The sequence below is a fragment of the Pholcus phalangioides genome, unplaced genomic scaffold (genome assembly GCF_987345545.1).
Source record: "Pholcus phalangioides strain wild (caught in Gottingen) unplaced genomic scaffold, Ppha-v1.0 ptg000004l_1, whole genome shotgun sequence".
Classification (NCBI taxonomy): Eukaryota; Metazoa; Arthropoda; class Arachnida; order Araneae; family Pholcidae; genus Pholcus; species Pholcus phalangioides.
Genome location: NW_028301597.1, coordinates 16,294,316 through 16,316,930, shown reverse-complemented (window position 1 = coordinate 16,316,930; position 22,615 = coordinate 16,294,316). Strand labels below are relative to the sequence as shown.

General features: G+C 37.2%; 1 protein-coding gene across 1 annotated transcript in view; it reads left to right on the top strand.

Annotated features, from left to right (window-relative positions):
- Positions 1-22,615, top strand: part of LOC149086606 (cell adhesion molecule Dscam1-like) — a 129,247-nt gene that overhangs the window by 42,950 nt on the left and 63,682 nt on the right. Inside the window, exons 3-6 of the mRNA XM_089230987.1 lie at positions 10,920-11,081; positions 11,654-11,806; positions 15,971-16,270; positions 22,105-22,374. Of these exons, the coding sequence (XP_089087113.1) occupies positions 10,920-11,081; positions 11,654-11,806; positions 15,971-16,270; positions 22,105-22,374 (885 nt within the window). The remainder of the gene's footprint in view (positions 1-10,919; positions 11,082-11,653; positions 11,807-15,970; positions 16,271-22,104; positions 22,375-22,615) is intronic.

Genomic DNA, 22,615 nt, shown 5'->3' with positions numbered 1-22,615 from the left:
GAAGATGAAGCTCAGCGACAGGAACGAGAGGCCGAGCGGCAGTTCGAACTGGAGCGTCTTCGGATAACATGTGCGGCGTCGCGAAATATCGATGATGACACCGAAAGTTATCGCATCGTACCGTGCGATTTGACGAAGAAGATACAGAAGTTCGACGCGGATAACGGGGATTTAAGTCTGTATTTACAGTACTTCGAGTGCCAAGCCGAACTTGCGAGAGTACCAGAGGAACAATGGGTCACTAGCTTATTAGTGTTACTGCCTTACGAAGTGTCCGAAATCGTGATCCGTGAACCCAAGGAGAGGATTAACGACTATGGTTTCGTCAAGGGACTGTTGCTGAATCGATTCAAGCTGACGACAGAGAAGATACGGCAAAAGTTTATCCAGCACTCCCGACGTCTGAAGTCGACTTGGAAGGACTTTGGATATGAATTGAATGTCTTCTTTTCCGAGTGGCTATCTCTTCTGAATGTTACCGAGTTTGAATCATTGAAGAAACTGATCGTCACAGAACAGATGAAATCGCGGGTACCGACGAAAATTCGTGAACATTTCATCGATCAATGGTCTAGTTTTGTGAACCCTGATGAATTAGCGAAGAAGCTCGATGAATACGAAGTCGTGAGATCCGAGATCGAGGATGTAAAAAGTCACAAGTTCACCGGGATTGATGAACGAAGATCCGGATTTTGGGATGACCAAAGGGTAGATGCTCACCGAAGAACCGTTGCTCAGGATCGAATTGTGCACGTGGATCCAAGGAGAGATATAATGATGGGAACGACTTTGAACCGGAACAATCGACCTCGTATGAGTGAAGTTCGTGACGGCGAGGGACAACGTGTCAGGCCAACGGTTCCGAGAGACAATAAGCGGCAGGAATGGGAGCCCAGATGTTTTTCGTGTGGATACCTGGGTCATGTGTCGCGTGATTGTCCAAGAAAGAAGAATTTAACATGCCGCCTGTGTGGTGTGGCCGGTCATATTCAAAAGCACTGTGATCAGACTACAACGAAGAAAGTCAACTTGGCAGCAAATGGTTGTGCTGATTGTTACGAAGGGAACTGCATCAAAAATGCTAGGATCAATGATGGGCGTCTCATCTCATGTTTGATCGACACTGGAAGTAGTGTGACATTGTTGAAGAAGTCCGTAGCGGAGGATATGAAGCTCAAGTATGTGCCGAAATCAGAAGAATTATTCGGTTATGGAGATCTGGTGAAGCCATCAGCAGTTGCACTTGGGAAACTTAACGTGGATTTGGAAGTGGATGGTGCAAAGTCAGCTGTGGATGTGTTGGTCGTCGATGATAATGCACAGTCGTATGATTTGATAGTTGGACGGAACTATCTGATGTCGCCGGAAATTGAGTTTGCCGGGAGTGGAGGAAGACTGCGCGTGTGGCACGCAAGTGAGTTGCCATGTGTTCGAGATGTCGGAGTCGAGGTGAAAAGGATAGAGCTGATGACCATGAATCCAGAAGAAGTTGACGGTGCAACGATGGAGGTCATCGATGCCAGAACAGAAGATGTGGAGGACGGACTGGTGCTGATGAAAGGAAGCCAAGGAAATACTGATGTCTTGCTAGAAGTCGTGAAGGGGAAAACGAAGGTTCCTATTTTGAATTTAGGGGAACATGTTGTGAAGTTTGGTGAAGGACAGTGTATCGGTCGTGCGTCAATCGTTGTTGATAAACTGAGCATGAGGGAATTAGAAGAATCTGATGAAGCTGTAGGAAACCCCGAAGTCAGAAACTCTTTTGTGTGTGATGAGCTACGTGAAAACTTGGATATTCTGGTGGATGAAGAAGTGAGTCCTTCGACTGATTGCTGCGTGAGTGAGGCCGTCATAGGATCGAGGGACATTGAAGTAATCTGTGAGGATGATATCATTTCAAGTGTGGCCTTGAAGGATGAACTGTGGGATGAATTACAGTCTCGCGATAAGAAATTTGCTAATGTGGGTACTACGTGTGAGGGACGAGGACGTAAGAGAAGAAGAATTCGTTTAGATGAGATAAAGTTTGACGATTCAACTGAGAAAGAAGAAAAGCGTGAAGTTTGGTCATTGGTGAATGAGTATAGAGATGTTTTTGCATTGTCCATTGAGGAACTTGGGTGTACATCGTTGACTAAGATGGACATTAAGGAAGTAGAAGGCAGCAAACCTATTTGTGTACCGCCGTATAGAACAAGTTTGTCTGAGAGGACGGCAATCAGCGATATCGTGAAAGAATGGAAAGATAATGGTATAGTCACAGAAACTAGGTCACCGTATGCTAGTCCAGTATTATTGGTGAAGAAAAAGACAGGTGAAAACCGATTAGTTGTGGACTACCGTCGATTGAATAATCAGACAGTGAAAGACAAATTCCCATTGCCACGAATCGATGATTTACTGGAAAATTTGGCTGGGTGTAAAGTGTTTACGACGTTGGATCTAGCTCATGGATACTTGCAGATACCGCTAACGGAGGAAGCGAAGTTGAAAACAGCATTCATCACTCCAGATGAAACAGGACAGTTTGAACGTATGATATTCGGGTTAGCAAATGCACCAGCAGAGTTTCAAAGACTGATGTGTCAAATGTTGGGTCCACTCATGAACACTAAGGTCTTATGCTATCTCGATGATATCTTGATACCAGCGAAGGATTGGACAGATATGATGGAGCGAATTAGAGAAGTGTTCGAAAGACTGAGAACAGCCGGATTGACGCTGAAGTTGACAAAATGTGAATTCGGGAAAAGAGAACTGGAGTTCTTAGGATTCGTTGTCAATGCAGAAGGCATTCAGCCAGGTTCGAGGAAGTTGAAAGCTGTCAAAGACTTTCCGATTCCCGGTAACGTTCATGAACTACGTAGATTTCTAGGATTGACTAGTTATTTTAGAAGATTTATAAAAAACTATGCACAGAAAGCTGATCCATTGACACGATTGACTCGAAAGAACGAAGAGTTTACTTGGAAAGAGAAACAGACAAGAGCTTTTGAAGAACTGAAGTATGCGTTGATGTGCCAACCCATACTATCACACTATGATGCGAGAGCGGAAACCGAAGTCCATTGTGACGCGAGCTCAATTGGGTTAGCGGGAATGTTGTTGCAGAAAGGAACGAACGGCAAGTGGCATCTAGTATATTGTGTGAGCAAGAAGACCACAGAAACTGAGAGTAAATATCACTCGAGTAAATTGGAATTGATGGCGATTGTTTGGACGTTGGATAGATTGCGACAATTCCTAATTGGGATCAAGTTCACTATCGTCACTGACTGTCAAGCTTTGGTCTACATGAATACAAAGAAATGCATGAATCCACAGATAACCAGATGGTTTGATCTAATTCAGGAATATGACTTCGAGGTGAAACATCGATCAGGATCAAAAATGGCACATATAGACGCACTTAGTAGAGCACCTGTAGCAGAGTCAAAAGATACTCTAGACTCATTTATCGATCAGAAATTAGAGATATGCTTAACTCTCACTGAGGAAGATCAAATCCTAATGATCCAGCATACAGATGACGAACTGAAGAAAAAGATAGAAATATTACAGAAAAACGATACGGACCGGACCAAGGAGGAAAAACAATTAGTTCTTGGGTACGAGCTGAAGAATAACCGACTCTTCAGGAAGGTGGACGATAAAGGAAAATTGAAACTATTGTATGTAATTCCGAAGTGCATGCGGAAAGGTACTGTAATCAAATTTCATGATCTTATGGGGCATTTCGCCACAGACAGAACAGTTGGGAAGATCAAGGAAATGTACTGGTTCCCATACATGAAACGCTATGTAAAACGTCATATAGCTATGTGTCTGGAATGTTTGGTCAATAAGTTACCGGCAGGTAAGCAACAGGGATTGCTGCACGCAATCGAACCCGGAAAAAGACCGTTTGCAGTGATACATATGGATCATCTGGGACCTTTTGTCAAAAGTTCGAAGGGAAATCAGGAGCTACTAGTGATCATTGACAACCTTACCAGATTCGTACGATTATTTCCAGTTAGAAATACTTCAACTACTTGTGTAATGAAATCGGTCAACATCTTTGTGAATGACTTTGGACTACCGGACCGAATTATAAGCGATCGTGGTTCTTGTTTTACGTCACAGCAGTTTGAAAAGTACTGCAAGGATAACGGAATTCACCATACGCTCAATTCAACGAAACACCCTAGAGCAAATGGGATGGTCGAAAGAGCAAATAGGAATATATTGTCGTCGATAACTACAGGTATGGAGAACAGAGACCATAAGGACTGGGACGTGAAAATCAAGTTGGTAGAACGAAATCTGAACAACTTTGTGAACAAGTCATCTGGTAAGACACCATTTGAGATGTTGCATGGATATTCTCCAAGATTCAATGATGGAATGTTGAGACGGTTAGCAGATGAGGAGAATAACTCGTGGATGGATCCAGAGGAAGTAAGAAAAGAAGCTCGAGATATAATCGTGGAGAATCAAAGAAAAATGAAGAGCACCTTCGATAAGCGCAGATGTGCTACAATAGTGTTCGAACCAGGCGAGGTTGTTGTTATGAAGAAAAGTCCGAGAGCCATGGGGCAACCGACGAAGACTCAACCGAAGTATAGAGGACCGATGACTGTCACGGCTGTATTACCAAATGACACGTATCGGGTGACTGAATTGGAATCAACAGTGAAAGGTCATCTGTACACGACAACAGCGCACGTGAGCCAACTAAAAGCTTGGAGGTGTGAGTCTGAGTCCGATGATGAAGACATTTCAGTGCAAGAAGAAGATGAGCCAGTGTTACCAAGACGTAATCCGAAGAGGTCGACACGTAAAGACCAGTACTGTGGGGCAATCGGGACGATTGCAGGTCAGGATGACCGAGTGTAGGAAGCTGTTGAACAGCCGCTGAAAAGGAAGAAATGTAACGTGACTTTGTGCTCGAGGGAACGAGCGATTTGTAAGAACGTCAAGCTTAAAAAAGAAAGTATGAGAGCGGTAGTATTAGAGAGATTGAATTAAGGGATGGTAGAGGAGAGTAGTCGTATTTAGGCTACGCTTGTTAATGTTCTGAATTCGAATAAAGTCTGCTTTTTTGAAAACGTTAGTAAAAACCCGGAATACTTGAATTGAAGCCGCGGCCATTTTCCTTAGGAGCCAACACATCGCATGCCATTTTTCTGCTATTGCATTTAAAAAATAAAACAAAAACTTAGTAGGAAAATATTTCGATCAACCGAGACCTCTGTCATCGAGGTACGAGGCCAGACCTAAGATGACCGGCCACCAAAAGTCAGCGCATTGGCACAACGCTGCCAATGATAGATCAATAAATTGGCCAAGCTAGTGATCAAAAAATATTTTTATATAATTCGTGCAGTTTCCATTATGCAGGGTGTTTTCTAAGTACTAATGCGGCCATTATCTCATCAACCATCCGTCGTAGAGGCATGGTCCCAATTTGAAAAAAAAATGTTCAAAATGTGTTCAGGAGTTACTCGGTGCCACTGTAAAAACGCAGTGTGTCATAAAATATAAAATTCAAATTTTTAAATGCCCCCCCCCTTGTCTCCTTAATTTCCAATCAGGAAATTGTTGCCCCGTGTTTCCTGGGGCCAAAAAAAAAATATCTATGTTTTGAAAGGGCTATATTCGCTGTGATATTTGGATTCAAAATCCGGGAAGAGTTGAGAAAAAACAACATAAATGATGGAAAGGAACGATGACCGCTAGTTCGTGCTCCTCTTTCCCAACGTCTCTCCGTTTTATGTATTCAAATGTATCAGTGAATCTTGCACTTAGAGACGTGAAACGATTTTATTGGCCTGAGTAGAGACCGAGGCAACAATTTCTCAATTGGAAGCGGGAGAGGCAGGGTGTCCGTATACAAATTATTCTGTGACATATTGTATTATTTCCACTCTCGAAAGTGGTACAATGATTTATGAATACATTTTTAGCATTTTCTGATTGAAACTATACCTCTACGACGAACTGTTGATGAGAAGAAGACCGCATTAAGACTTAGAAGATACTCTATACATGAAACTTCCATGTTTATTTTTTCGTAAAGTGAATTGTGTTCGGCATAGACACACTTCACTTTTATTTTTACATTCTTGTAAATCGGCTCTGTTGAACAGAGGATGCATTTGTTATATCCGACTTGATTTCCGAAGCATTATCCCCCGGTTTATCGAGTTTCTAATGTAAGAGTTTCAAAAAAAAATAAAAATAAATAAACAATTTTTGACTCTTTAACCCAGGATAAATTGAGCTTGGACGTGGATAAAGAAATAAGCAGCTGAAAACGACAAATTGCATTCAATTAAACGTCGCACGTGCTGGATGATTCAAAATCTTGGTTAAAAGTATTTTCAAACGCCAAATCTTCCCCGAGAGATGAGATTTTAAATCACACACGGTATCGATTACACTTTTAACATGAAAACAATAAATTGAAAAATGATACTCATATGTTTGGACATCGATAGATTACATATTCAACTGATTAAAAAAAACTGCATTTCGCAAGAAAAAGCTACTTCAATTCCCTTCCGTTATTTCTTATAACCCTATTACAGCAGCAAAATCGGAAATTTAAAAGCTTCAGCGTTCGAAATGACTGCTCACTCGAACGAAAATAAAAAACAATAGCTCATTTTCGCTCATTTAATGCTTTATTAAACCAGAGTAATTAAGTGTTCATGTAAGCGTAAATGGAAATTTCTTGGGAAATAACTGAGAGTTAGCTACGTAACTATTTTTATTATTATTATCAAAAACATTCGTAACGGAAATCGTAAGCGTATAATTTTTATTTCACCATTACTCTGCTGGTGCCATGTAAATACGTATAAGCAGTGGATGGGTGAACGGCGCAAAAGACTATCGATAGCATGTGAAACACACTCTACGATGATCGGATTTCTGTTTTTATCTTGTAAAATGCATTTTTGTGCTCATAAAAGTGAATTAGAGAATTGCTTTCCTTTATTTCATTTTTTTGCCGGAGAATTAAACTAAAATAGCGAGAGAATATAAAAATTACGTTCATTTTGCAATTAGTGTTAATTGTGTCATATATGAGAGTGTATATGCTGAAACATAGTTGTACTATAGAGTTTAATGAGAGAGAGAAACTTGTGTGCAGTTTGTCAAACCAAATAATCACGAGCGTATATGCAACCACTTGAAAGCATTATAAACTTATATACTGTATAATTGCTTTGAGACGCAACATATAAAGATTCTCTGAACTGATCTCATCAGTCTAATTGTAAATGTTATTTCAAAAGAAATAATGTATATGTTACAGTAAATGTGTGTGATAAATCCGGTAATTATGCGCAATAACCGGTTGGTAAGAATAATTACTGTCCAATTTGGAAATACAAATTTCCGTATAAATTTATCATTTTTTATACTTTCTAAATTCACCACATTTGCCGGTTATTATGAATAATCGACATTTCGTATTGGTAAATATGATAAATCGGTTCTATTGCCACGATAACATTTATTGTTTAGAATTTAGGTGACCGTACTTGTGAACTAGAGTCTGAACCAGATATACTGTGAACACTGACTTACCTTAATTTTTCGAAATATCTCCGAAATAACTCATATTCGACGAATTCTGAAATCACACCTTTTTTGATAACGAATTCCTTTTTTACAAATTCTTCGATAATACCCCGCTATAACGAACTTCTGTTTACCAAATCTATGATTTAATGAATTTTTACACATTTATGTACATATACAAACACCTATTTAACGAAATTTACAATCATAACCCGATATAATTTACCACATCCTAATCGACAAATTTTACGATTGTATCCCGATATAATGAAGTCACACCTTTGCGAACGTACACCGATATTACGTATCATTTCAGAAAATTAGCATTACGTATAATTTTTTAGCATTTAACAAATTTACCAACGGCACTTGAGTATTGTACATAATCACCGGTAACTGTGATTTTTTTCAGCATTTATGAAATCCAACAACGACACTTGAGTATTATGCACAATATCCGGTTAAAATGCTAAATTTATCAAATTCACCGAGACAATTGCCGGTTATTCATAATAAAGCTTGTTATGTATAATAAGCTATTATCACATTCACCGTAATATATTTTTTTCCTGGTAACAGAGGCAATATACTGAAGTAATTGCCTCAAATAAACATCTCGCTTTCGATATCTAGGCTGGGATTTTGTGAAGACGTTGCTTCTAAATTGCTAATTTCTCTGCAACTGAAAGGGTCATTAGAGTATACTCCAAAAACTTATGATCAGAAATCGCGACGCACTATTTGTCTTCAACAAGATCGCAAAATTGATCCGCCTCGTGAATTTCTGTCGTGGTATTGAATTTACACGAATGCGAAATTTTCCTCCGAGTTTGCTTCGACAATAAAATGCCAAGGCATACTCAAGTCAATGATGTTAATAACTGGGTTGATTCGAAAGATAACTTTCAGATTTGCATGGGGTGTCTGGATGGCAGACTCTTAACATTCTGGGTTACTAGCTTTCAACAAAGGAATGGGGGTGGGGGGGGGGGGTAGAAGGAAAAGACCTACAACACACGAAATTACACGCTCGCGAGATTTTGGAAATTCCTATTTGACTGTATTCATGTATTCATTCGTTTCAACCGAAAAACTTGTTAGTCACTCAGATGTACTATGGCACAAAAGCATGCGAGATAAAGTAATGTAGTCGAATTTCTGCCGTCTCACGCGTTAATTCAGATGCTGCCCTTTTAGACTAAAAGATAGATAGAGAATTTCGGAAATTTTCAAAGTGTAAACGGATATTAAAATTTAAAATTGTACTAACACATCGTAAGGGGAGAAGAAATGGTGTTCGTAGTAAAAATACGTACGGTATATAATAGATAAATATAGAGTATTTTCTTTCTGTGTTTATGTATGGAATATATGTGTGTATACAGGGTGATTACTTAATTATCCTTGCAGCGCATTTTACTAACGAAACCTTGATACTAGATGCATACTTCCAATTAGAAAAACGTTGAAAATAACTTGTAGTACTTAGATATATAATTAATGTTTCAATGGATTGTATAGCTATTAAAATAAAATAAAATACGACAAAACTTTCTGTACGGACACACGTCCTGTGCTCAAAAATGCAATAAGAAAGTTGTCCTGTGTCTGCTGAGGCCCACAAAAAAAAAATTCCATATCTGAGTGCAACATTCGCTCAGATATTTGAATTTGGAAATTGGAGAAAAATTCGAGAAAGCACAGCAATGACCACCGTAAAACACTTTTTTCCCCTATATTTATACTGTACTTTTACACTTTCCTCAGATTTTTTAATTCAAATATCTCAGTGAATATTGCACCTAGTAAAGTGGAAATTACTTTGTTTGAGTCAGACAGGGCAGCAACTTTCTAATTGGGGTTTTGAAGACAAGGTGTCCGTATGAAAAATTATTTTTTATTTTAACAATTTACAAAAACCCTTGCAACATGAATGACTTATCTATGAATGACTTATCGCGTGATTTACCCAATTTTCCTAATTGAAGAAATGTCTGTAGAATCATTCAAATTTCTCCAATAGAACACAGCAAGCAGAATTAAATCACTCTGCATATAGGATCCATAGAGAAGTTCCTTAATCCTTTAATAATTCGCGAACCGTTGATCGGAGAGAAGCATACTTCCAATTAGAAAAATTAACTAAAAACGTGTAGACTTCAGACACGTCATTAATGTTGCAAGGGGTTTCATAGTTATTAAAACTAAAAAACGTTTTATTTGGTCAGCCGAATAAAAAAAAAATCCAACGTCTCTAAAAATGCAGAAAAGAACAGCATAAACTAACGGACAAGCTCATTTTACGCATCATATTCTGTTCTTTTCCTCATTTGCAGCAATTTTTGAATTCAATTATCTCAATGAATCTACGTCATGGATTTTTTGCTCGGACTGGAGCTCAGGTGAAACAGGGCAACAACTCTGTCTCTCTCTCTCTCTGTCTACTTGGTTTTTTTTTAGGATAGGATGACTAAACATAAAGTAGTTTTTTTATTTATTTTAATAATTGCACAATCACTCGCAATATGAATGGCATATCTGAGGTCTCCTCTTTAATCGAATACTTTCTCCAATCGAAAGTATTCTTCCAGAAGCGACGGTTCACGAGTTATTCAAGGATAAAGGGGGGCTATCTCGTGTGCTTCCTATATATAACATGTCAGGTAACCTCTATACTGATGAGAGAAGAAGAAATAAAACGGGAACAAGAGATAAAAGTGCATGTATGGAACAATCTTGTATTAAACAAGGAGTGCAATAACGCGGCAGCTTCACACCTACAAGAAACGACAAATACGTTTACCATTACATGTGAGATTCTCCCACAAAAGTGTTGAAAAGGTGCATTAAGAAATAATAATTTCAGATAATATTACACAATAATGTTTAAAATTTATTTAAACATTACTGTTTTAAGCATTATTGCCTTGAAGTAAAAAGATTCATATAAGTTTATAAATAAGAAATGCTTGCTAAAAAATATTTCAATATGTAAGTAGAAATTTTGAAAGAAACTAGAACTAAAATGGATTCTGAATTGTTAACGATGTAATTTATTTTATTGTGACTTTCAACTTTTTCAACACTTTTGTGGGAGAATCTCACATGTAATGCTCACTGCTGTCTAAAACAACAACATAGAATAACATACTGCCGTACTATTTGTTGGAATCGTTAACATTGATTTGAGAATGTTGCTGTACACTATTAATCTTTATAATCATGAGCATTTTTATGAAAAAAATGAACCACGAGTCTAGTTATGATGTTATATAAAAGTTTGTATCAAGTAAGGAAAACTCAATTTCAAAAATTACCAAGTCTTTTCTTTTCTCTATTTATAGTTCTATACCAAGATTTCGATATTCGTGTTTATGATGAGTTCGTTGTGAGGGGAAACATCGGCATATTGAGATGCAGCATTCCCAGCTACGTCCGTGATTACGTGGTCATAACATCATGGAAAAGAGATGATGGATTAGTCATCGTAGAGCAGAACCTTAACGGTGCGACGTAATACGTAACAAACTTCCTCATTTCTTGCTAGTTCAATATCGTTAAAAGCAGCGATTTATTTTTCATAACTATTGAAAAACACATTCGATATTTTTCTCATTTCAAACAGTGTGATTATTACTAATACTACTACTAATGAGATCGCCTAAATGGAAGGGGAAAAAACAAGTAATACTGACAGAGGAGTACGCAAGGAAATAAATAAATGGAGTTATTTTGAAAAAAATTGAAATGTTGTGAAGATTACTCCAAAAGGTTTGAGTGTGCCAGAGGAATGTTGCTCTAGCACACTCAGTGATGGTCACCGTAAAGCAATGACATGCGAGATGTGAAAAAAAATATTAATTCATAGATATGTTCATGTTTTATTTCCGCAATTTCCAAAGAAGAAAATAAATGTTTTGATAGAATTTCCAAACATTTAGTTTGAGTAATAAGTTTATTACGAAATAATTTTTTTTTTAAATCCTATTCCGATTCCTATTCCTATTCCTTAGTTTGCGTTGTTTATTCATAATTTTTATCTGTATTACATTTGCATTACCGTTATATTTATCTCCAGAAAACAGCAAATTCGTTGCTTTTGCAAGTGGTGAGCTTCACGTTAGGAATGTGGAGTACGGCGACACCCGTTCCCTGTATAACTGTCAAGTCTTGAACACGTTGACTCAACAAACGAAGGAAAGCCTCAGTGGTGGGAAATTCATAATAACTGGTAAGTTTCGGAACTGGTATGGTAGTTCCAAAATTAAACGTAACTCCAGATTTACGTGTTTAATTTTTATACTTACTTAACACTGATTAGACTTTTTTTGTAAGATTAAAGGAGGAATTAACTGTGGAGCTTCGTGCCGCTATTAGCGAATTCCTTAACAAAATTAATTAACAAAACCGATCCGCTGAAAATAATACACTTTTGTTCGTGCTTTTCTCCCCCTTCAAAATAACGATGTTTATGACACGCTCCAAAAAAGAAGAATGGAGCGAAGATATTTACTGAAAACTTCCTCTCGGAATCTATTTTCCGATCTAGAAACATAAACGTGTAATTTATAGTATATGTTATAGTAAATGTGATAAATTTGGTTATCACCGACATTTTAGTATGCTTGATAATGTTTGGAAAATAATAAAAAGTATCACTTTTACAGGTGATTATAATACCAAATTATTTTATGTTGATTCCTGACCATATGTGCCGGTTAGTATGTGTAATCGCCATTTCGTATTGGTATACATGTATATGATAAACGATCCCATTGCCATGAGACGTTTAATATTAAAACGACTGTACTTGTGAGCTGGAGTCTGAACGGGCTATAATGATCTCTAATTTAATTAATTTTTCCGAACGTACTCGGAATAACTGTTATAACAAATTCTTAAGCCAGACCTCGATACAACGATCTTCTACTTTCCGAACAAATTTTCCGATTCAACGAATCATGAAATCACGATGTTGATCATTGAATCTTGAGATTCATTATATAGGAGTTCGTTATATTGGGGTCTGGCTATATTTGTCATGCATATTGGATCAATTTGAGACTTTTTCTTCATATTTACCAAATTCACGAATTTTACACCAGAGTAATATGCATAATCAGTAACAGCAATTAATTTCAAATGTAGTCGACGCCGCTCATTAGAATCATGGATAATGTTATCATTTGGGTATTGTTATCACTTTTTCACAGAACGGACGAACAAATATTATAGTACGGGAGAAAATTAATTTTTAGTTATCAGAATATTGGATAATGTTGATAAATATTTTTTCCGTATAGTTTTTTTCCCTGAAGCAAAAGTTTAACCAAACTTACTTTTCCCCTGTAAGTTATCATTATCAGGCTGCAAGACTATGTATGTGGCTAGATGATGTTCTCTCCTCCGACCCTTGTTGACAAACATTTCCATGCTTAATCTAATCAATCCGTTGTATTCGCTGTGATCCAGGTACGTGTGGAGCTTCTTATGCAACGGCCTTCCTTAGGTGAAGACAAATTGTTGACGTAAAAAAGCCTTTTCCTTTAGTTCTTCATCAGTTTATTTCAGTTGACCTCATTCAATTTTTTTTTCCGAGAGACTTTCACAAGTGATCAATGAAACATATTGCACTTTGAAAAAGTATCGTAATTCATGATATACATTAAACAGTTCCATTGCAACACCTCCCAATAGCGGAAAAACAAAAATGAAGGATATTAGCTTAAGGGAGGAAAAAGTCCCATTTTAGAAGAGAAGAAGAAACATGAATGGAACGATTGAAAATTTCGCAATCAATCATGTGGGAAAGAAAAACCAAAATGCCCCGTTTTCTAAAACCAATTTGTCATGTGTCTCGCTCAATGAAATGGGATATGGTCAACATATTTTAAAACGGGTCTCTTTTCGGATATTGCTATTATTTGGTTATTGTTATCAGAAATTACGAGTCCCGATGTGATCACATTAACCGTCGTGTGCTGTATTTATCAAATATACCAGGTACTGTTGTGTATTATGCCTAATCACCGGTAAAAGTTATAATTTTTTTGCATTGATATCAAATTTACTGACGACACTTTGGTATTACCCATGATCGCTGGTAAAAGTGATAAATTTATCAAACTTACCGAAACGACTGGCGATTCTGTATATTAAGGGCAATCAATAAATGCTATCGTGCATTTCAGGAAAATAACCTCCGTAGAGTAATATGGGTATAATAAATATTTAAACATCTTTTTCGGAGTTCTTTGTCTTCCTAAGAATTTGCACATTCACGTTTTTGGCATTAGCGGGGAGGATATCTTTAGTGAATCACGATACTAAAAATATTTTCCTTATAATGAAGCAGTTCCGTGGTTCCCCCACCCCGAAAGATTGAAAAGAGAAAAATTTGAAAAGTTCCCACTTGTTAAAATACAGACAGCAACGTATCACGAGGACCAGAGAAATTTGCTGGAAAAGCGTTTATTTACCCTTCAGATGAAATTCCGAAAGGAAAACGTCGCATCCCGTTTTCCCACCAATACATTTATATACATATATATTCGAATGGAAAGAAAGCTTCGGAAGCAAAAGAGTGGGAAAAAAATTTTTTTTCTCTCTCTCCTTTTTTTTTCTCGGTCTCTTGTTGGTTTCGCTTCGCCATCAGATGAATCGAGAGCAAAAAAAAATGAAACAAAAGTTCGGGCACAAAAAGCAATAAAAATGGTAATGAAAAAATTTCGGTGCTAAGGCAGCACCTGGATCCGTATTTTCTCTCGAATCCCCAGATGCATGAACCATTTCCGTCCGCATTCGATGAAATGGTATGAGTAAGAAGGGGGAGAAAAATAGGAGCCGGCCATTTTTATGGCATACTTAGCCTGCCAGAGTTTTGCTTTTCCTGGTGAGAAATTTCGACATCCAGATTTTTTTTTCTTATTTTGTCTATTCAGAAACGAGTTTTGGACAGAAAAGTGCGAAGATGTAAATACATAAAAGGATTACTATTCCGAAGAACAAAAGCCGTGCTTTAAATTCCGTTTTAGGATTTTCGGCTTAAATATTTCATTTCAGTTAAATCCAATATAAATCGAGTAGATTATTCCTGTAGCAAGACGTTTAAGTCGTTGTAATTGAAAAGAACCTTGTCCTTTTTTAAAACAGGAAACCATGATTTATTTATCTGTTCATTTCTGGGCCACCGAGAAAGAAACGTGTATAGTATATTCTCTCTCTCTTCCCCCTCTCCGATTTAAAGGTTGAATTGGTTTTTAAAAATTCAAGATTGATCAAAGTTTCAATAATTCAAGACTTTGTTTCATTTTGAAGCCTGAATTTTATATTTTTGCGATTCTGCACTAACTCAACAAGATCTTTTTTTTTCACAATTTAAGGACATGCATTTTCTAAGAGGGCAGAATTCACAAGAGTATTCACGCATGGTTTAAAATTGCCACGGTGATATCTTAACCAATGAATTTTCGAAACGTGGTTGTAATGCATCTTTTAATGTAATGGTTTCCTGACACATTTCTATCTAAAACCTGTCCCAATGGAATTTTCACGGAGGCCCATTGCTTTTATTCAGATCTATTTCTCTAATGTTGTTCTCTCCAGATGGACCTGCCCACCCCCCATCATCAAAGAAATTGACCCACTATGGCGTCGGAGGTTTGATGGTTTGGGCAAAAACCATGTTGGATGGGTACACAAACCACCATGTCTTTACCAGAAGATTCGTGACGTATAGGAATGTAATCTCTCTCTTGAAGCCCCATGTTCGACTTTTCTTGGATGCAGTCGGAGCGATTTGATTTAATGGACGACAATGCACGTCCACATAGCGTTGATTTAGTCGAGAAATTTTTGTAAAGTGAATATATTTGCAGGATTGAGGAGCGAGCCATATCATCAGACTTAAACCCCATTAAACTTGCATAGGACTTTCTTGGGAGGACAATTGCAGCTATTCACCCCCTCCCAGCATCATCCAGGAGCTGAAAACAGCGTTGCTGGAGGAGGGGGCTGACTGCCTCTGAGACTCCTAAACAGCCGGATTTCCAGTATGAAATCACGTAGTGTGTGACCTGTGTAACAGAAAGAGGGGACCACACCCATATTAACAGTTTTTTTTGTTCAATATCGTAAGCTCTGTGTTAGACCATCTGAAACTGATGGACCTTACGCACGAGTATGCATGTATACAATAACTATTGTACACTTAGTTTGTTTTATTATATCAACCTATGTGGATACCAAATTTCATAAACATTGTTTCAAAAGTGTCGGATATAATAGACCAAAAGTATAATAATTCTCTTAATTTTGAACACTAGTGTACAATAGTGATTAAAAAGTTTCAAGAGCGAATGGTATTTGTAACTTAATATGACATTTATATTGCCAGAACCAAGAGAAAATATTGCTCCGAGACTAACTCATACGGTTCGCCACGTCAAAGTCGAACATGGGAAAATCGCTTTCCTGCCTTGCGCTGCCCAGGGATATCCAGTGCCGAGATATCGTTGGACAAAGAGAATCGGGGGTCAATTACTTACCGACATTCCATCCTCGGACGACAAACGTCGGCAACTGCCAGGTGTCTTGGTTCTTTCGCACGTCGCTCCTCAGGACAGTGGTGACTACAGTTGTTCGGCTTACAACGAGGCCGGGGAAGTGCGAAGCGAGACACAGTTGACGGTCATAGGTATGTGTTTCTTAATTTAAAGTGTAAGGAAAAGACATTCTTCACACAGTCAAATTTTTAGTCATATTACACATCTCAGGAAAAGAGAATTACTAATAAACGTTTAGAATTTCATCTAATTTAAATTCAAAAAATAAACTAATCTGATGATGTATCGAAACACATTTGCTGCTTATTTTATGTTCAAAATTCTCAAGCTCAACGTTGATCTGGTCACTAAAAGGTAGATAACATGGATTTGTAAAATGACTAATTACCCAAGCTTTTTTTTTTATCCGATCACAACTCCGGTCTATCGTCTTGGGCAATTTACTACCGAATGAGTTATATGGGAAATGTGCGTATTCACTTAATAATCTGAGTACGTACCGAGTGTTGCGCGTGAAACTTAATGCTGCCACCTATTTTTCAAAATATGAGTGAAGTGTAATTATTGAATATTTGTACGGTTCTAGGGCTGTAGACTCGGTTGTAGGCTCGTCTGTGACGAGACTGTGTTTAACGAATCACTCAAATGAAAAAAAAATTACCAGTGTTCTTAGCTCGTAAAATAAACATTTTTTTATGACGATGTTCATGAATAAATTTTTCTTTATGTGAGAGCATAAATACTTGCATGTATCGAGTATGAAATTCCCCCCCCCCCCCCCCCGTATAACCATTGCTGTTGAAATGTCAGTCGATGCCGTTTACACTTTAGGTTAGTTACATATCTAGTCCCCTTCGGAACAAATGAGAATTGTCGCTTTCTTGTATATATACACATGCGCAATGACTACAGGAATAAAAACTATTGTGAGGGAGTAAACGTACTCGAACGGTCATGACGTTATCAAACCAGCAGAGCTTGATAAAAATTGAATGCGTCCGAGTTTATTCTGCACTTCAGTGTCAACAATTACTCTTACGGGCTTTCGGCGCATCTACAAGCAGTCTCTCAAAGCAGTGCTAGTATATAAGTTGTACAAATGCCCCAAGATTGTCACTCAAAATTGCTGGACTGCATGCAGCAAAAAATGTGCCGTTATTTGTTCAATCACTGAGGTAGGAGAAAGCTCTAACCATCCCTATTCTCGCGGGATTCCTGTCCTTGTGACTTCGATCGCTAGAGTAGGCATTGAATATTTTCCCAATGAAAGATCTTTAATCTTCAACCTAAGATAGAAGTACCATATCGGGGCATCCGATTCAGTACAGGTGTAGGCACTCTTTAGACAGTAGTTGTCCTTTAGATTGACTGCCCCTCGTTGAAGAAGACATCTGTTCATCTTGTAACAGTTTTGTAAGGTGATACAGATATCCTGGAAGCACTAAGTCTTTCGGAATCTCTGATGGCAATCTCGTATCGCATAGTTTTTCAATCCTTGAAATTAGCTCACTTTTCTGTTTCGAAAATGTTGTGCATATTAAACCACTCGATAAAGTCCATGTTCTTAACAGTACATGCACCTCGTACACTTTCCTCTGCGGAATTTATAACGAATCTGTGCATGTCGGAACTTGTTGTATGAGTGTATGCATATGCATGGCGCGAACTTATTTGTGTTGTTAGGATTGTGTTTGTTTCGTGTTCTTGCTGGTGCTGCATTTGCGTTCCATATTTTGTTGTAAAGGTGGTAAATGCTTGAATTTCCATGGAAACCTCTTCATACCTCTAAAAAAACTGACCATTAAAAAATTTCGATTGATTACTTTTATTGTATGACAAAATTCCCTTTAACACAAATCGAAAAACAGATAAAAAAAATAGTTTTTAACTTTCGACTTTCAAATTAATTAAATTAATTTGAAAAAGTCAATATATCTTTAATATTAAAATTTAAGTTAGGTAACCTTACTCATGATTCATGTCTTAACTTGAGAAAATAATCATTATAAAACCGTTAAAAATGAAAGTGCATATATGAGTACCTCTTTGGCGAAGAGATTATGTAAGTATCTTCTTGAAAGTCTGCCTGCTCTCTGAGGAGAGACTTTCTCAAATGAGAGACCATGCATTCGCGCCTCAAAGTTGGAAAAAAAGCATAAAACCAACTTGAGCCAACCACCATTGTGCCGTCATCGGGGTTCGAACCTGGAGACTAGCGATCAGAGTCCAGCACGATGCCCACACGACGATATTGTCACTGAGCATGTACAACTTATAAAACACATACTCGTTTGCTTTGAGACGGGGTAGGAATGTAACCAATTTGTGACTTACTTACCAACCGAAAAGGCAACCCAGTACAAATTCCGAAGAATTTCTAACCGATAGGTCACCACCGGAGTAATAAAATTTTTTTTAAAAACAATGTAGGACAGGGGCAGAAAATGTCAAGACGATGTGTTAGGAACAAAGTATCGAAAAATACATGTACAGTCAAAAGCAAGGGCTACAGAAAAGAAAAAGTGCATTGCTTATAAAATTGGGTATAAATGAAATTAAACCTGACACTTCTGGAAAGGGAGAAAAAGTGCATGACATACTAACTTGTGACTGTAGCGAAATTGCCCGGCTCAGTTGTATGACATTTTTACAATATTGTTGCCAAACATCGCTAAAACCAGCATTGGGTTTTTTCAATAACTCACGAAAAAGACTTCGCAGACGCGGTGAATTAAGCATTGTTTCTGGAATACACTAACTCGAAAAGAAATTAGAAAATAGCACACAATCATGTATTTCTCGTGCTAGATAATGAAAATTCTTTCTTTACTTTTATAAAAGCTAGAAAATAAGAACCTTCGAACACATTTGGGAAATCTCCCATCCAACTTTCCACTCGGTCCCGCTTTTCTTAACATTTTAACACGAGAAAAGAGAGAAGAAAAAAGGTAAACAGGCGCCAGCGAACGTTACCAAAGGTGTGTTTGAATGAAAGGCGTGGATTAATTTAATCTGCTTAGCCGGAGCTTACTTTTAATTACCCAGAAAAAGATCAATCAATGTCAAGCAGCTTGTCTCAACCGAAGATGAAGACAGAGTTGATTAATAGGCTTTGCCAAAGACTTAATCCTCATTTCCCTATTAACTTGAATCGCTCGCACGAACGTGTCCAGAAGTATGTGACGTAAAATATCTTACGACGCAAAATTTTCAAACGCGGTTCCTGCACTTGACATCACTCGTATTTATGAAAAGGCACAGTTTATCGTTAACTTAATACATGAAGTGAAGGTTTTGCGAAGCCTATCAATCAGCTATACACACAATACATGTTCTAGGAAAGAATTTCATTCCAACGCAATCACTTTGTGGAGAAGAGAAAACCCCGAACTCAAACCCAGTGTGCTTCACTTAATGATATTACCCTTTTCTGAAATTATTAGTACACATTTGATTTGAATTTTCGTTTATTTATATTATTTTAGTTACATGCCATCTATGTATAAAAGGTGTTATGTAGTTAACATGAGTGTCCGAGATCAATAATTACCCTATGTTTGATTCTAAAATTAAACTAAAATATAGAAAAAGCAGAGGAAAAAATATGCGGTGATGTATTCACTACGTATGAATTTTGATACTGCTCAAAATCAGTAAGTTGCCAATTGATGAAATTTATGCATCGCGTTAAAATATACGGAAAGAAATTCACACACACATGTACGCCATAACGTTTGTATGAAATTTCGTTAAGATAACGATTATTGATATTTTTTTCTTGAATTTTGCCACTCTTCACTTCTTAAAATGCTCAAGTCTCAAAGGGAATACAGAGATACTTGTAAAAAGTGGAAACATCAAGAATTTAAACTATTGATATTTTGACGAATTTTTATTGGGGGGAATGTCATAAGGTAAATTCTATTCGATAAAATAGAGACATATTTTCAGAAAAAAATACATTTTTTCGATTTTTAACCGTACGGGAATTTCAATTTCTGTATTTCCCTCGATTGTCATTTTAAAGAAGTGAAACTACTTGTTTTGTCGATTATTTTTTGACATTTTTTTTTATTTTTTTTTCATGTATTTTATTTTCATTACTTTTTATTGTAATTGGACAGAACACAACAAATTGAGTAAACATTCAAAACAACTCTGTTTGACAACAAAAGAAAATAAATAAATAAAGAAACAAACATAAAAATCCAGAAAATGCAAATATCCATACATGACGCTCTGTGACCCCAAAGCTAATAACCTCCTTCCTGTTGATAAATTAGTTTGGTTAATCAACAGCCTTGTCGTTGTAGTATAGGTTGACAGGCTACTATTTTATAAAAGCATTTTTTTTACAACTTTCTATATTAATGAACAAAGAAAAACATGTATACTGTATTCCCTAACATTAGCCAGCAGGCCAGAAATCATTGAGAAAGACCAGCACAGTGGGGTATTATCCAACATGAGGGAAATTTCAGTCACGGATTGTGGAAAATTTTTGAATATGTGGACTCGGAGAAAGATTGAATTGGCTGGTTTGAATCTTGTCTGTTCTCTGCACTTTAGGATATTTTCTGTTTTTACGAACGAATTGGAGATAGTTCGAATTTCACGGTTTCTGATACCATAAGTCTTAATTACAAATGTCTGATACTAAACATGTTCGTTTTCGTAAATAATGTAAGCTAAATGTAAAAAAAAAGAAGTAGAATGTGAATAATTTGTGTATTCTCTCATCACGTGTTTGAAATATTGAATCATCAGAGCAAAAATAATTCATTTCACTGCAAAAAAAAAAAAAAATTGCAATGCAAAAGCGACACCATTCTTCTTCAATCTATGAAAAAGAAAGCAACAAAAATGTTTCATATTAGACTGACGACACTTAAATGCATAATTTTCATTATTGTTATCAAATTTCAGACAAAACACGTTTGCTACAGTGAAAAATATATATATATTTTTTCGATTTGCGTATTTTACGCAGTATTTAATATAGATTTATATCTGTCTTTTGAATGTATCATGCAATCGTTATAGAAACTTGTTTTTCCCTCATATTGGTAAGGGGCCGTTCAAGTATTACGTAAGCAAATTTTTAGCCATTTTTGACCTTGTCAGCGAAAGTAAGCAAAACGCTGACCCCCCACCCCCTTGTCAGCAAAATGTCGTCATCAGCTCTGCCCCTCTGAATCCTAACTCATATTTTCATAAGGGGTGGTTGATTAAGTAAGCATTATCCAAACCCTCCTCCCCCCTTGTCAGCAAATCGGAAACTCCCCCCCCCCCCCCCCATCGATGATGATGTAATACTTGAACGGCCCCTAACGGACCAGAAGAATCCAACATTGGAAAAGGTGTTGTGCCTCGATTTTTACTACATGCCGGCTAATGCGAGAAATACAGAACTTTTTCAGGCCCTTTGCGCACTACCGAGGGCGAGGGGAAATGATTTTTCTAAACTTCAGGGAGTTCAGCCCTGACTTCTACGATTATGTGTGATTTGCCATTGTTGTCTGATCTCTCTGAGGTTAAAAAAGAATATCTGCAGCGAGAAAAAAACAATCTCTTTGTTTGTGTATTAGTACTCGCGCCTGAAAAGGGTACAAACATATAAAATTACGCTCTTCACACACAGAGAATTCACGAACAGTTTTACATCATATTTCACATCTATTTTTTGTCTGATCACCCCAAGCCAGATATATTTTTAATAATTCTAGAAAGAATTGTTGTATTAGTGTTGTTTTATGATTATATTATAGAATATTGTTAATTGCTACTATATTATAGAAATTTCGATTCCAGAGTATTTTACTAGATTCTTTAGAATAAACAATAGGATTTTTTACTTTTTTGGATCCTCTCTTCGTGAAAAATTCTGTACACCATGTATTTTGAAAAAAAAGAAGAATTATACAGTAATGCATAAGAATTAAATGGATGTGTATTTTTGATGCAGTTCCAATCAAAGTGTCCATATGGCCATCCAGCCAAACAGTGAATGCGGGTTCGTCTGCCACTCTGAACTGTACGATTACGGGCTATCCGACAGCTTCGATAGAATGGATGAAAAATCAGCGCCGCATCACAGCTTCTCGTAGAGTTGCTCTCATCGGTCAGACAATGATACACATCAGTGCCGTACAGAGAGAAGACAGAGGAATCTATCAGTGTTTCGTTCGAAATGACGACGATTCGTCACAAGCCAGCTCCTATTTATCTGTAGCATGTGAGTTCACTCTTATTGGTACACTTCGCTATTCTTTCCCTTATGCTGCAAACTCCCCTTGACAGTTTACAGTAACTAAACCTCATTTTAACGACTAGCTGTCAAACCTCGCTACTGTGGTCAAACCTTGTTAGCACGTCACTCCACTTACCAGGTCATTTATGCGAGAGTAGACTTCATCATTTCATATCAAAGTCGGAAACTCTTCGTGTAATGTACACGATAAGCAAAACACTCAATT